Source organism: Pithys albifrons, chromosome 2 (genome assembly GCF_047495875.1).
Source record: "Pithys albifrons albifrons isolate INPA30051 chromosome 2, PitAlb_v1, whole genome shotgun sequence".
NCBI classification, from domain to species: Eukaryota; Metazoa; Chordata; class Aves; order Passeriformes; family Thamnophilidae; genus Pithys; species Pithys albifrons.
The window spans coordinates 3,578,238-3,590,876 of record NC_092459.1 but is presented as its reverse complement, the minus strand read 5'-3'; the positions used below and the strand labels follow the sequence as shown (position 1 = coordinate 3,590,876).

General features: G+C 47.4%; 1 protein-coding gene across 3 annotated transcripts in view; it reads left to right on the top strand.

Annotated features, from left to right (window-relative positions):
* The window catches only part of TNFRSF21 (TNF receptor superfamily member 21), a 36,392-nt gene that overhangs the window by 989 nt on the left and 22,764 nt on the right, over positions 1-12,639 (top strand). For 2 of the 3 annotated variants that reach the window (XM_071548239.1, XM_071548238.1), the window contains exons 2-3: positions 4,897-5,551; positions 7,270-7,767. In XM_071548239.1, the coding sequence (XP_071404340.1) occupies positions 4,897-5,551; positions 7,270-7,767 (1,153 nt within the window). Of the gene's footprint in view, positions 1-23; positions 247-4,896; positions 5,552-7,269; positions 7,768-12,639 lie in introns of those variants that run through there. The other variant, XM_071548240.1, reaches the window with a different exon arrangement.

The following is a 12,639-nucleotide window of genomic DNA, read 5'->3' as shown; positions in this document are numbered from 1 at the left end:
CTCGACAGGAATCCGGGTAAACAACAAATAATCTAAAGCTGGAAGGGCATTAGCTGGGAAACAGCCTCACTGCGCTGAAGCCGAAGGGTCACCTGGGGCAGCGGCGGAGCAGACGCGGTCCGTGCACGGGCAGGGCTGGCTGTGCGCTCCCGACCGCTGGGTTCCTGCTGGAAAAGCGAATGCTGTCTGGAAGATGAGATGCTGATGGGGAGCTTGAGATATGCAGCTCCAGCAGGGATCCTGGAGGTCAGTTGGGAATGGCGGGTGTAGAGGGGAGAGCAGGGGAAAAATCGGTGGTATGGAGGTGTGGGGAAATGCAACAGCAATTCTGGAGAATGAACTGAGACTGAGCAAACACACATTATGTTAGTTGTTTCTTCTCGCACCTGTGTGTGTGTGTGTGTGTGTGTGAGAGATCTAAGACAAAATTCCCAGTTGCTTGTGAGCTGGCAAGGTTTTCAGCCGACATCTTCATGTTCAACATTTTGGGCATCTCCCTTTGGCCCATCAAGGAGTTAATGTCTTCTGAGCCTGAGGGAAGGATGTTCAAACCCATAGCTGCTGGGTCTTTACTGGTGCAGCAAACCCGAATCTGCCTGGCAGCTTGTTTTTGGAGCAGTAGCCATTGTGTGGAGCTGGTGTTGGACTTGGTTTCACTTGCTTGGGGGATTTTTTGGGCACCCACTGGCTACTGCAAGGTGGTTTCCACTATCTCCCCCACTGCCCTTGCCTGGAACCAGCAGAATGTTACCTTGCTTCAAGTTGGGGCTTTTGGAAACCCGGGGCATTTCATCTGTTTGGAGCAAACCCCTGGCTGGCAGGGATGCTTGCAAGCTCTGGTCTGTGCTTGCTGCAGGGATGGTGCTGGGTTTTCCTTCATGGGGACCAGATGTTGCAGTGCTGCCGTTCTGGCTCGCTCATCTGCCTGCATTTCACTCTCCAGATGTAGTAAAGGAACTGCTCAACAGTGAGTCCTGGACTCTGGTTTCACAAACCCCAAACCAGCTGAAATAGCCGGTCGTGTTGCAAGATACAGAAACTTGCTTTTCTCTTCTATGCTCTCCTCACAGGCAACTTTTTTATTGGACTGAGTAACTTGATCCTTTTTACTGAGAGCAGGGAAGGAGATGGGCTCCTCCTGTCTGCCAAGTTACCGTAAAACTTCCAGACCAGTTTATTTGTCTTTCTGGGGTTTTATGTATTTATTTTTTCTGCTTTAATGTTGCAAGCGCTTTCCCCCTGCTGTCGGCAAAGAGTGCAGCTGATCTTTGGGAAGGGTAGTGGGGAGTGCATCTCATTGCCAACCTGTGCCAAGGCATTGCCATGGAGCCAGCTGCTATTTCTACCAAATTCTGTTGGTTTTGCTTGGAAACCATTCCCAGAGTATCAGTTTAGCACTGTTGATCCCTGCTTGCTTACAGTGCTGCTTCTGTTCTTCTCTGTTGGGATAAAGTGCCCTGCATTTAACTGCTTTTTGTCTTTATTATTATTATTTTATTTTGGTTTATTTTATTTTATTTTTACTTCAGATTTATTGCTGCATCCCCACAGGGCTGGCAGCATGGCAGCACTAACGTAAGATTGTGACAGTCTCAGTGTCACAGTATTTTGGGACACAAAAATCAGGATGGAGAGTGGATTCACTATCTTTCTGCTGTTTTGACTCACCAGGCAGGTTTGGGTCCTGAGTGAGATGTGTATTCATAGAATCAAAATGTGGCTTGGGTTGGAAGAGGCCTTAAAGATCATCTAGTTCCAACCCCCCTAGGGGTAGGAAGGAATGCCAGCCACTAGACCAGGTCCATGCACGTGCCCAGGCAGCATGTGGCACCCTGAAAGCTGTTGTTCACTGTGCAGGTTGCATGTCGGGTTTCCCTGCAGCACAGTTATTGAAAGAGGGTGATGGAGGCACAGCTCAGAGGCGACCACTGAGGTGGAATCCTCAGGCTGGATGGTGGTGGGTGGTGCTGAGGTGGGTCAGGCCCATGCCAGCTGCAGGGTGCTGCTGCCTTCAGGGTTTTGTTTGGAGCTGAACATGCAGGTCCCCTTGTCTGAGTGTTTTCTGATGTGGGGAGGTGAGAACAGTAGTGCCCCTCACCCCAGCCCAATCTGATTTCCTCATACCATAAAACTTTCATGTGTTGAAATAAGTGAAGGTGGTTGGGAAATGCCTTTGCTTGTGCAGTGTAGGGTATTGGTGCTGAGTTGAGGAATGTCTTTGAGATTGCAGCTGTCCCGTCCTACTTGACCTTTTTGGAAAGAGACCCCTGTCCCTTTCAAACATTTTTGTTAAGAGCTGCTCCTGCCTTGGGCATGGAGAGCACCCCTGAAACTGCTGAAACTAAATCTGCTCTGTAATGTTGTCTTGCACTCATTCCTGTTTCTCCTGTGTTTTTTTGTTACCCTATACACTTCCTTCGGTACCGGAGTAATGAACTGAAATGCAGTGGCTCAGCAGAGCTCGCTTCATTACTCGCTTGCTTTTTCACTGGAACTGGGATTGTGAGCCAGAAAAGTCCAGCTCTGTGTGCTGATGGGCAGCCCTGAGGGTGAGGGAACAAACTAAAAGACACCTCTTTTTGCTGAAGATGTCCTGCTCCTGGCCTTTGCTTGCAGAGATTCAAGTAGTACGAAACTTGAGTAACTGGATTATTTTAGGGACCAGAAATGCCAATCTGAATAAATAGCGAATGCTCAGAGCTGCTTAGCCTTCCCCCACTAGAACTTGCTGTTCTCCCTAAGCTTGGAAGTGCATGTGCAGCTGAAGATCTTGAGATGTTCAAAAATACCAGCACCACTTTGCTTGAGATAGGATTTAAAAAAAAACCAACCCAAACCTGGTGCAGTTACAGGCTTTATTTATCCGGATGAGCAATGGGAAGATGCTGGAGATGGGAAGAACAGGAAGAGCCAGGAGGGGACCCATGGCATGTGCTTGTAGTGGGGCTATCCATGGCTTTCCTGAGGTCTGGCTTGATGCAGAGGGAGAAAACAGGATCTGAGACAGCAGCACACAGTTCATGCCTGGTGAGACAGGAGAGCCGCTGCCTGTCCTGCCTCTCCCAACATCCTGTCCCACTCCACACTGGCAGGGGAGGAGGGTGAGTAACACAGGTGACCCCTCACGCCACCTCGAGAGGCCAGTTTGCTAATTCAGGGATGCGTCATGGAGATTACAGGGGAGGGTGACAGGTTTCCTTACAGCCAGCTAAGCACTTCGTTAAATCATGTCTTAGGGGAGGGGAAAAATGAAATGCATCCTGTAAGCCTTTGCTGCCTGCCAGGGCAGCCCCGCTTTTTAATTTGATGTGCTGTAATTAGTCTGGCCGCTGCAGGATCCTCAGCAGCTTCTGGGGGGTTGCGTGCTTCTGCCTGCTCTGTAATTGCTGCTTTAGGGGGAGAAAACTAACTAAATAAAATAATAAAATTATGAAGTGTTTTGTACAAATCCCAAGCTGTAAATTATTTAGCAGGTGAAAAAGAAATGTGCTGTGTGTTTCCAGGAAGCAAGAGACTGCACCAAAAAATGACGCGGCACGGCTTGCGGCTCTGCCGGGATGTGTCTTCTGCAGAGTCATGTTGTTGGGAGCCTTTTTTTATTTTATTTTTTTTCCTTCTGAATATATTCTTGTTGGCTGATAGCCCAGAATAGGTAGCAGAGCAGGAGGCGAGGGGTTGTATAACACAGCCAAGTGATTCATGTGCTTAGCTGTGCAACTGAACAGCATTAGGTTCTCTGGTCTTTTTAGCTTCAGTGTAGGAAAGCACCTTTGAAAATTCAAGGTAGTGCTGACTTGTCCCCTCTCTCCCTCCAAACGTAACCTGCCGCTGCTTGAAAACAAGTTTCCTATTGCTTTGCTTGCTGTGTGAGGTTGTGTCAGCCTTTCTTTTGGTACTCCTTTTGTTCTTGGTATCTTATTTCTGCTGCCATAACTAACATTAAATCCAGGGACCAGAGGTCTTCTGGAGGAAGCACAGATCCTTCTTGGTAGATGGAGCTTCTCTTAGGGATGGAGCAGCGTCGATGCAAAGGAATTAAGGGACTAAAGCCTTAGGACTGGAAATCAGTAAAGATAAACAAATTTATAACCATCATGTGGCAAAGCCCAGCTGATTTCAGTTCACTGTCTAAAAACTGGAGTCCATTTACCTGTGTCTGATGCAATGAGGAGCTGAGTTACAGCACAGCTGTAAAAATAGCACCGAGTTTTCTCTCCTGTTGCTAATGCAGCTGCTTTAGAGTGAGTTCAAATGTGGTTGGAGGCGCAAAGCAGAACATCCCCTTGTGGTCTTGCTAAACCCAACACTTGCACCAGGTCATAAAATCTCATAGAAGGGCAGAGAGGCTGAGAAATGGTCCAGAAACAGCTGCCAGCCTGGATTTCATCCTGGTTTGTGTTACTGAGAAAGGTAACTATTTGAACAAGTGCAGATTAACAAACAGAGGAGAAATGTTTTACAGGTCAGAGCTTCCACCTGTGTGGGTTTTTTTGTCTTCTCTGTGAGTGCCTGCCTTGTGCTGGAGCCTCTCAGCCTTGAAATGCAAAGCTGGTCTGAATCCTCCTGGGGTGGCCAGGTAGCACATACCGCTGAAACACAATTAGCAGTATTTACCACCCTGGCAGGGTTGCAGTGTAAATGATGCTTAATTTCACCAAGGACTGTGGTGGCAAATTTAAGAAATTATAATTGTAGCTGAGGATGTGTTGAGAGACTGTGCTGCCACTTCCGTTGGTTCTATTCCACTCCAGCCTCACTGAGGTACCTCCCCTGGGCGTAGTAACTTGTCCATGGTCCCATGGCTCTGGGGCATCCCTTGATCCTACAACGGGTTGCTGGCAGGGAGGATTCCAGTTGCACTCTGTTGTTGACTGATACCTCCTGTTTGTTTTCCAGCTGCTCATGCTCCTTGGCACCGCTGATGGTCAGTCAAAGCTGACATCTGAACAGAATGCCATCAGCCTCTCCCCCGGCAAGTACCGCCACCTCGACCGTGCCACCAACGAAGAGCTGACCTGTGACAAATGTCCTGCAGGAACCTACGTGTCTAAACACTGTACGAAGAGTACCTTAAGAGACTGCAGCCCTTGTCCAGATGGGACCTTTACCAAGCATGAGAACGGCATAGAGCGGTGCCACCCTTGTAGGAAACCCTGTGAACTGCCAATGATTGAGAAAACTCCTTGTACTGCCTTGACCGACCGTGAGTGCACTTGCCTGTCTGGTACGTTTCAGACAAACGATACCTGCGTCCCTTACACGGTGTGCCCGGTCGGCTGGGGCGTCCGCAAGAAAGGAACTGACACGGAAGACGTGAGGTGCAAGCCGTGCCCTCGTGGTACCTTTTCTGATGTGCCTTCTAGTGTGATGAAGTGCAAACCCTACACTGACTGCTTTGGGAAAAACATGGTTGTCATCAAGCCGGGGACGAAGGAGAGTGACAACATCTGTGGTTCTCCAGCGTCTCTTCCGAACACATCTCTAACTTCGTTAAGCACTGAAGCGGGTGAGCAGCCCTATGAAGTTCCACCAACCGCTGATCTTCCCAAAGGTAATGTTGGTTTTGGTTGTGGGATTGTGTTCCTGCCCCAGTCAGGGTTGGTTTTAAGCTATTGAAAACGAACCTGGTCTAAAGCCGAATGATGCTTTTGCTTCTTGGCTAGAAGACGGCTCCAGAGGACATTGGGTTGCCCTTACTTGTATTAAACCACATTTAATAACATTTTCACTGAGACTGCAGTCTTGGTCGGACTCCTGGCTGTCCTACTATTTGGGCTGAAAGGACATCATGTTCCTCAGCCTGTTTTCACATCTCTGTGATGTGCTGGCACGAGTCTTTGTGCAGTTGTGGTGAACCTGAGCTGGGATGCAGCAGGAAAATCCCTGCTGCAGTCTCTCTGCAGCAAGGAGACTCCCCCTCTGGTGGATTCGTTGCTTTCATACCTGTGTTTTTCTTGCTACGTTTCACTCTGTACTGTGCCAGAGTATTGCTTGAATGGGAACCATTGCTGAAACAGCCCTGCAGGAGCCAGGGCTGTCCTGTAACTTTACTTTCTTCAGTCTCCAGGATTTCCACAAGTTGCCACCAGTGGGGAGAACCAGGTGGAATTCTCCATTCTCTTGCTCAGCTGGGAGTGGTTCATCATCACAGTCTTTATAATGATGCTTTAGCTGTGGCTGGTTTTGGGGCTGCTGCTATAAGACCCCACTCAAGGTGGTACTGTGCACTCCCCGGGAAGCAGCTTCCCTACAGTGTCCCATAATGGCCATTTTAGTTAAAAAATGCAACTTTTGATAACCTTAACACGTGAGCTGATAAAAGTAATTGCAGGGAAGTGTTGACACTGGTAGGCTTCCAGTGCTGCACCTCTGTTAGGTCTCAAAGCTTTCTCTGCTGTTGTGTTATCACTGGGAAAGGACAGGAGGGTGTTTCCTGAACTTTGAAATGAACTGCAGACAATTATGTGAAAGTTAAAGTGTATTCTGTGTTTGTATCCTGGTCAAAGTGTTTTGGACATCAGGAGCAAAACCAGGTTACAGATGGTTACACCTACTCTCTGTCTCAGCTGGGATGAGACATGATCGTCAAAAGATGAGTTTCCAAAATAAGCCATAGTTTTTGCCACAGTAGCCCTTCTTCCTCTTCTTGCCAGGCTTTGATGATGCAACTGGCTGGGACCTGAGAGCTGTTGATTGATAAGGAAACTCAATAAAGATGGAAGGTAGCTCTTAGAAGGAAGTTTGGTTGTTTCAGAAACCTGTTTTGTAGTTGTTGCATCTATAGCTGCTTGCAGTGCTAATAAAAATGTTTGTGCTTCCTTAACAAAACCTGGTGGAGAGGTACTGAGCTTACAAATTGTCATGTATTTTTGTACTTTTAGCCCCAGTATGAAATTCCACAATTGAACTAAAACAATTTTTTGGAAACTTAAGAAAGAAAAACCAACTTGCTCAAAGTTGAAAGTTTTCTGAGAAATGCTGAATATGGGACAAACACAGACTGATAATATGCCTATAATAACTAATTTTTTTGAGTGAGCTGCCACCAGCCTTAACCACCAAGGGTCAGTTTTACCTTGAGCTTCCCTCTGTAACTGTACCCATCTGTTCCCAGAGACAAACCTCGACTTCACCTCTACTCTTTCTCACTGCCTGGCGTTGGGTTTCTGTCTGCTGGCCAAGCAAGTGCTCAGGCAGGTCTTAGACTGGGATGTGATGCCATATCGCGTCTCCGGTGCCATGACACTGAACTCTCCTCTCCTTTTGCAGGTCTGAACTCTTCAGTTCCCGATTTTGTCCCCTCTCCAGCGCCACGCGCATCCAGCAGCATGGTGGAGCCGGCACGCTACGCCAACGAGACCTCAGCCAACGGGACGGATGGCGCTGGGAGGGCCCTCATGGGCTCTGGCACCACCAGCCAGGCACAGAGCTATCGGCACAAGCAGACCAGCCAAGCCCTGGAGAAGCAGCCGTCACTGGAGATGATGGGGGGCGAGAAGTCCAGCGTCCCATACAGGCCCCCCCGGCGAGGTTCGCAGAACATCCACCAGCACTTCGACATCAATGAACACTTGCCGTGGATGATCGTCCTCTTCCTGCTTCTGGTCCTGGTGGTGATCGTCGTCTGCAGCGTCAGAAAGAGCTCACGGACTCTGAAGAAAGGGCCCAGGCAAGATCCCAGTGCCATTGTGGAAAAAGCTATCATGAAAAAGTCCACCACCCCCACGCAGAACAGGGAGAAGTGGATCTATTACTGCAACGGGCACGGTGAGCACTAATGACTGGGCTCTGGAGGGGCTGCCCCCACATTCAGTGACCAGTGGCTTTTCTAAATTCCTGGGTCACACAGTGAGGACAAAGCCCATGTGGTTCCTCAGATGTTTCTTCATCCTCGGCTTCTCCTTCCAGTTCCTGTGGTGTGTCCCTGCTTCTGAAGGAAGGGTTAATAGAGGGAATGTCACCTGCTTGCTCCACCTTCTCTTCTTCCCACCCATGCTTGGTAGAAGGATCTTGAGTGAAGGCACCCTTTTTTTTTTCCATTTCCACTTCTGTGTTACACTGTCCTTATTTTCTTGGTGACTCAGGCATTGGTCTGGTTGTCTTTCGTGTTGTCCTTTTTCCCTCACACCATCAATTTCTGGAAGGCTGAGTCATCCCCACCCTCTTGGCAGTGCTTCAGTTTCAGGTTCTTAGCCCTAAATCCCAGCTTCTGGCATGTGTCCCCAGCCCTTTGCCCATGCTGGAGCCAGGATGGTTGTCCTTAAAGGCTGTGTTATGGATGTGTACAGCTCCACGAGTGCTGTCAGGTTTGCCTGGTTGCTTTTTGGTGGTGGTTTCTGTTCTTTTAGTGGATGATTTGCTGGCACCTTTCTGATGAGACTTTAAAGATGACATGTGATTGTTAAATTGAAATTTGTAAAAATCAGTGATAAATTAGTGGTAGTATGAGTGTGAGCACTGAGAAGCCATGATCTGTCTAGCAGGGTGTGTGGTTCTTCCTGTGCAGAGCTACAGTGGCAATTTTGACCCCCCCTTGTCCTGTGCAGACAGCACTGACAAGTCCTTACTCTGAGCTGACCTTTCTCAACCTTAAACATCCGTTCACAGTTAACCTTTGGAAAAGCACATACAAGGAGGTTGGGGGGGGAGCAAACAAAGAATGGGTTGAACAAAGATTGGAAGGTTTAAGAGAGATCAGTCCTTGATGAAAGTCATCCTTGAGTGCTCAAGTACAAAGCAAAGAAGGATTTGAATAGGACGTCTTCTGTCATGTACTCTCTTCACCTTCTTGCTGATTAATAGACCTACACTTTGTTTGCCTTTATTAATGCATTCATATTGCAAGCAAGGTCTTGTTGGAATTAGTTTTCTGCCTTCTGGTTGTTTGTGTTGCTTATCAGTTTCTTTTTAACTCTTGATTTCTTGGGCTTCAGTTTCTTAAGCTTTTTTCCATTTGTGATAACTTTTTCCCATAAACCCTGCACTCCATTGTCCCTAAAATATATGGTAGCCACAGGGCAGCCTTTGAGGCCATGCTGAGTGATCTGCAATGAAGATGAATAACTTCATTAGACATCCTTATCTGTGGATGCTACCAGAAACACCATATGCCTTTGGCCATGATTCATTGGCTAAAAGCATATGGTTGTTACTAATCTGTAGTAACTCTTTCCCCCAGGACCCTAATTACCAGTTAGTTGAGTTTCTGACACTTTCCTGTCTTCTGAAGCACTTCGGAGCAGGATCTGAGTTTGGCCAGAATAGGAAGTGGTTGAAAGCAGAGACCCAGACGAAGTTGCTTTGAGTGGATGCAGTTCTGGATTCTAATTTGGTGTTTCAGACCCTGTGCCAAAATGCCTGTGCTGCACCTAGTCCTTCTGGAAACCACATTAGAGCTGCCTTTGTGGACCCTTCTCTGTGTTTGGTCTCCAAGTGTGATTCAGGTTAAAGAAACCATGCAGATAAGAGAAGGTTTATATGGTGAGCAATGAGGCTGTGCTAGCCCATTTAGGTATAACCCCACTTCCCAGATCTTGTCATTCTTTGGGGGACAGCATCATTTATGGATCATCCTGTGCATCCTAGGATAAGTTGTTCTTCCCTGTCATCTGTTAACAGCTGAACTCAGCTAGTGCATCACTTTTGCAAGATTTCCAGCTTGGGAAATAATCTGAATGTAACAGCAAAACCACTCTTAGGTAGTGAACTGACTTGGTTTGAGTGTCTCAAGTGCAGAGATGAATTGCCTCGTTACTCCATGTCATTCTTGTAATAGTCACGTTGGTTCACCCTTTGCACGGGTGGCTTCGTGACTTCCCCCTGCACAGTGTCCTCATTCGAACTTTGTGCAATCAAGGCAGACAGATGAGTGCAAAACAAGTAATGCTTTGTCTTGCTTTTAGTGCAAACTAAATACTGTTGCATTATCTGGAACAGCCTTGCTCATTAGTTCTTGGTTGGTGGTGGTGCTCTGTCATGTCAGAAATGGAAATTATTCTCATTATTCTCCTCTGCAGTGTTGTATAAATCCCTCATTGCTTTTCTTGTTGGAATGTCTGGCTCTTAAGGCTGTTTACTTGAATCGAGAGGTGTAGTGCCATAAAGGAATTGACCTTTCATTTAATAACTGACCATATGGCTGAGATGAACTGCAGAGCTGCCACGTCATGGCACAGCTTCCTACTGCTCCAGCAGTGTTTGTACCCAAATCGTGCTTCATCCTGAAGCAGCATTTCAGACAGAGGTGAGTGCAGCCAGGAATAAACTTCAGGCTGTTGCAGAGAGGAAATCTTTACCCTTCCATACTTATGTGTAGATCCCTCCATGGTAGGAGCCAGAGCAAAGCCTCATTAAATGTGAGAACCACAGCTGCTCCCCAGGTCTTCAGGTGCCAACCTGGTTTGTGGTTGCACTTGGGGTGTGGAAAAACAAGCAATTAGGCTTTCATTTTTGTTCTGTGGCTGGGGTGAAGCCCCTGGGCTGGGTGCTGGCAGTTCACCCACATCTGTGTAACCTTTCCACCTGTAAGTCGGCTGCACACCAATGAGGGTTTGGGGTGTGTTTATTACCTGTTTATGTAGCTGTTGGAAACAGTCTCCCTCCACTTCTTCCCAGTTTACCAACTCCTCCCTCCTAATCCTTTCCCTAAACAGCTTTACTTTGAAAGGGAAGTCCAGGTCTGACGTAAGCACTGGAGTCTCTCCTTGGAGGAGCTGTGCTTGGGTGCCTGCTTCACAGCAGCAGCCCCCTGAGCCCCCTGTGGCACCAGGAGGGTATCCAAGGCTTTGCCTGTTTGGGGGATTTTATTACTGGTTGCTTAAAGGATATGGGTGCTGGGTGCAGCCTGGTCAGGGTGACAGTAGCGCTGCTCTGTGCTGAAGCAAAACATCTCACTCTTCTTGGGCTCCTTACCAAAAGAAGGGGTATTTAGAGGGGAAGCAGGGGCTCAGATTCTTGCCCAGTTCCTGAAGGCATTGGATTCCTGAATTGTTTAAATAGTTGAGATAGGTGTGTGATCCTGGTTAGCAGTTCTTGTCACTGGGTATTTCATTTGTCCTCATCTCCCTGTGAGCTGGTATCTGTGCCCCATCCTCTTTCTGGAATGATACATGCCTTAAATAACAGCCCAAACATAAAAATAGAAGTAGCTTGGGACTCTGGTGTTAAAACTAGACCCGTGTCCTTAACATGGATATGTTCCAGCCAAGGCAGCAAATGCCAGTGATTCTCACTGGATTAAATGGTTCAGAGGTCTGGGAAGAGCTTGCAATGACTAATGGCCTGAGTTAGCAGCCAACCTACCTCTACATCTGTCCTGGTGCCCATTCACACAGCAGGGGCTCTTTCAAGAGCCCCAAGGTCTCGTCTACAGGGGATTGAGGAGGTAAAGCAGTGCCAGCAGTGCAGCTGTGGTTGTAGAAGCTGGACCTCTTGCTGCTTTAGCTGGCTCTTACTTTGCAGTCCTGCAGATAGAAATCCAAAGGAAAAAAACAGTTTGCCAAAGGTTTCCGAAGAAATTATCCACGTGGTGCCTGAGCGATGTGGGTACTGGGCTGATAGGGCTCTGTGGTTTAACCTTGTACAACTTCTTTCTTTTATGGAGATCAAGAACAGCCTACACACTGGACTTTCTTGTAAACAATCCCTTAATTTTAGCAAATACCGATTTACTTTCTTCAGATGTTTCCAGAGGCAAGGAACTGAGCTTGGCAGAAACCTTTCAATGAAAACTGAGAATTGAAGCCTGTCTCTCAAATGTCATGGAAATACCAAGTGTGCCATCAGTCTATGCCAAACATGAATATGGGCTTGAATTCTTTTTGCAGAAATTGCTGATAGGGCTGCCTTTGACTTTCACATGTTTAGTTACAGAGGATGAAACACAAATACTGTAAAATGTTAGGGTAAAACCTGTGTGTAGAAGCAACTGCGTGAATTGATATGCCAAGAGGCAAGAAGAGAGTTTGGTGATTTTTGTTTTATGGAGTCAAAAGACCAAAGAAACAGATCTTGGCAGCACTGGCCTGGCATGAGATGCCACTTCCCTTTTATTTTTCTTGAAGTCTTGTAATTGCAAATTATTGCAGTGGGTGGTGAGAGCAAAGCCAAGAAGCCTCTAGTTAAATAATAGAGAAATTAACTGTTCTGCAAAAGCTGTTTGCAGCTGGGATGAAGCTGAGGCTTGACTGCAGGTAGAAGTGCTGTGCTGAAAATGGCCTAAGGTCAAAGTGGGAGTTGCAGGGTGATGGTGAAAAGATGGGGAGTACTGGGATTTGGGGGTCTTGGTTGGTCAGTTGTCAGCACATTGGGAGCCAGGATCTTCTTGGTTGGCAGTTTCTAGGGGATAGTCCTTGGCTTGCATCTTGGTTGTTGAGGGACCAGGGCTAGGCTTGGGCTTGGTCTGCTCCAAATGAAGCCATTGAGGATGTTAAAGAGGAACCACCCCCTTGTACCTCGGAGAGCCTGATGCTGCACTGCAGCTCCAAAGCATCCTCACATGAATATAACCAATGGGGGTGTGGGCAGCATGTGTGGGGACAGCTGGGTCATTGCAGGGTCATCTTCACATGGAATCTGGCACTCATGGTTAGTGTTGGAAGATGCTTATCAGAGTAAAATTACATGATTCTTTTCAAGAGA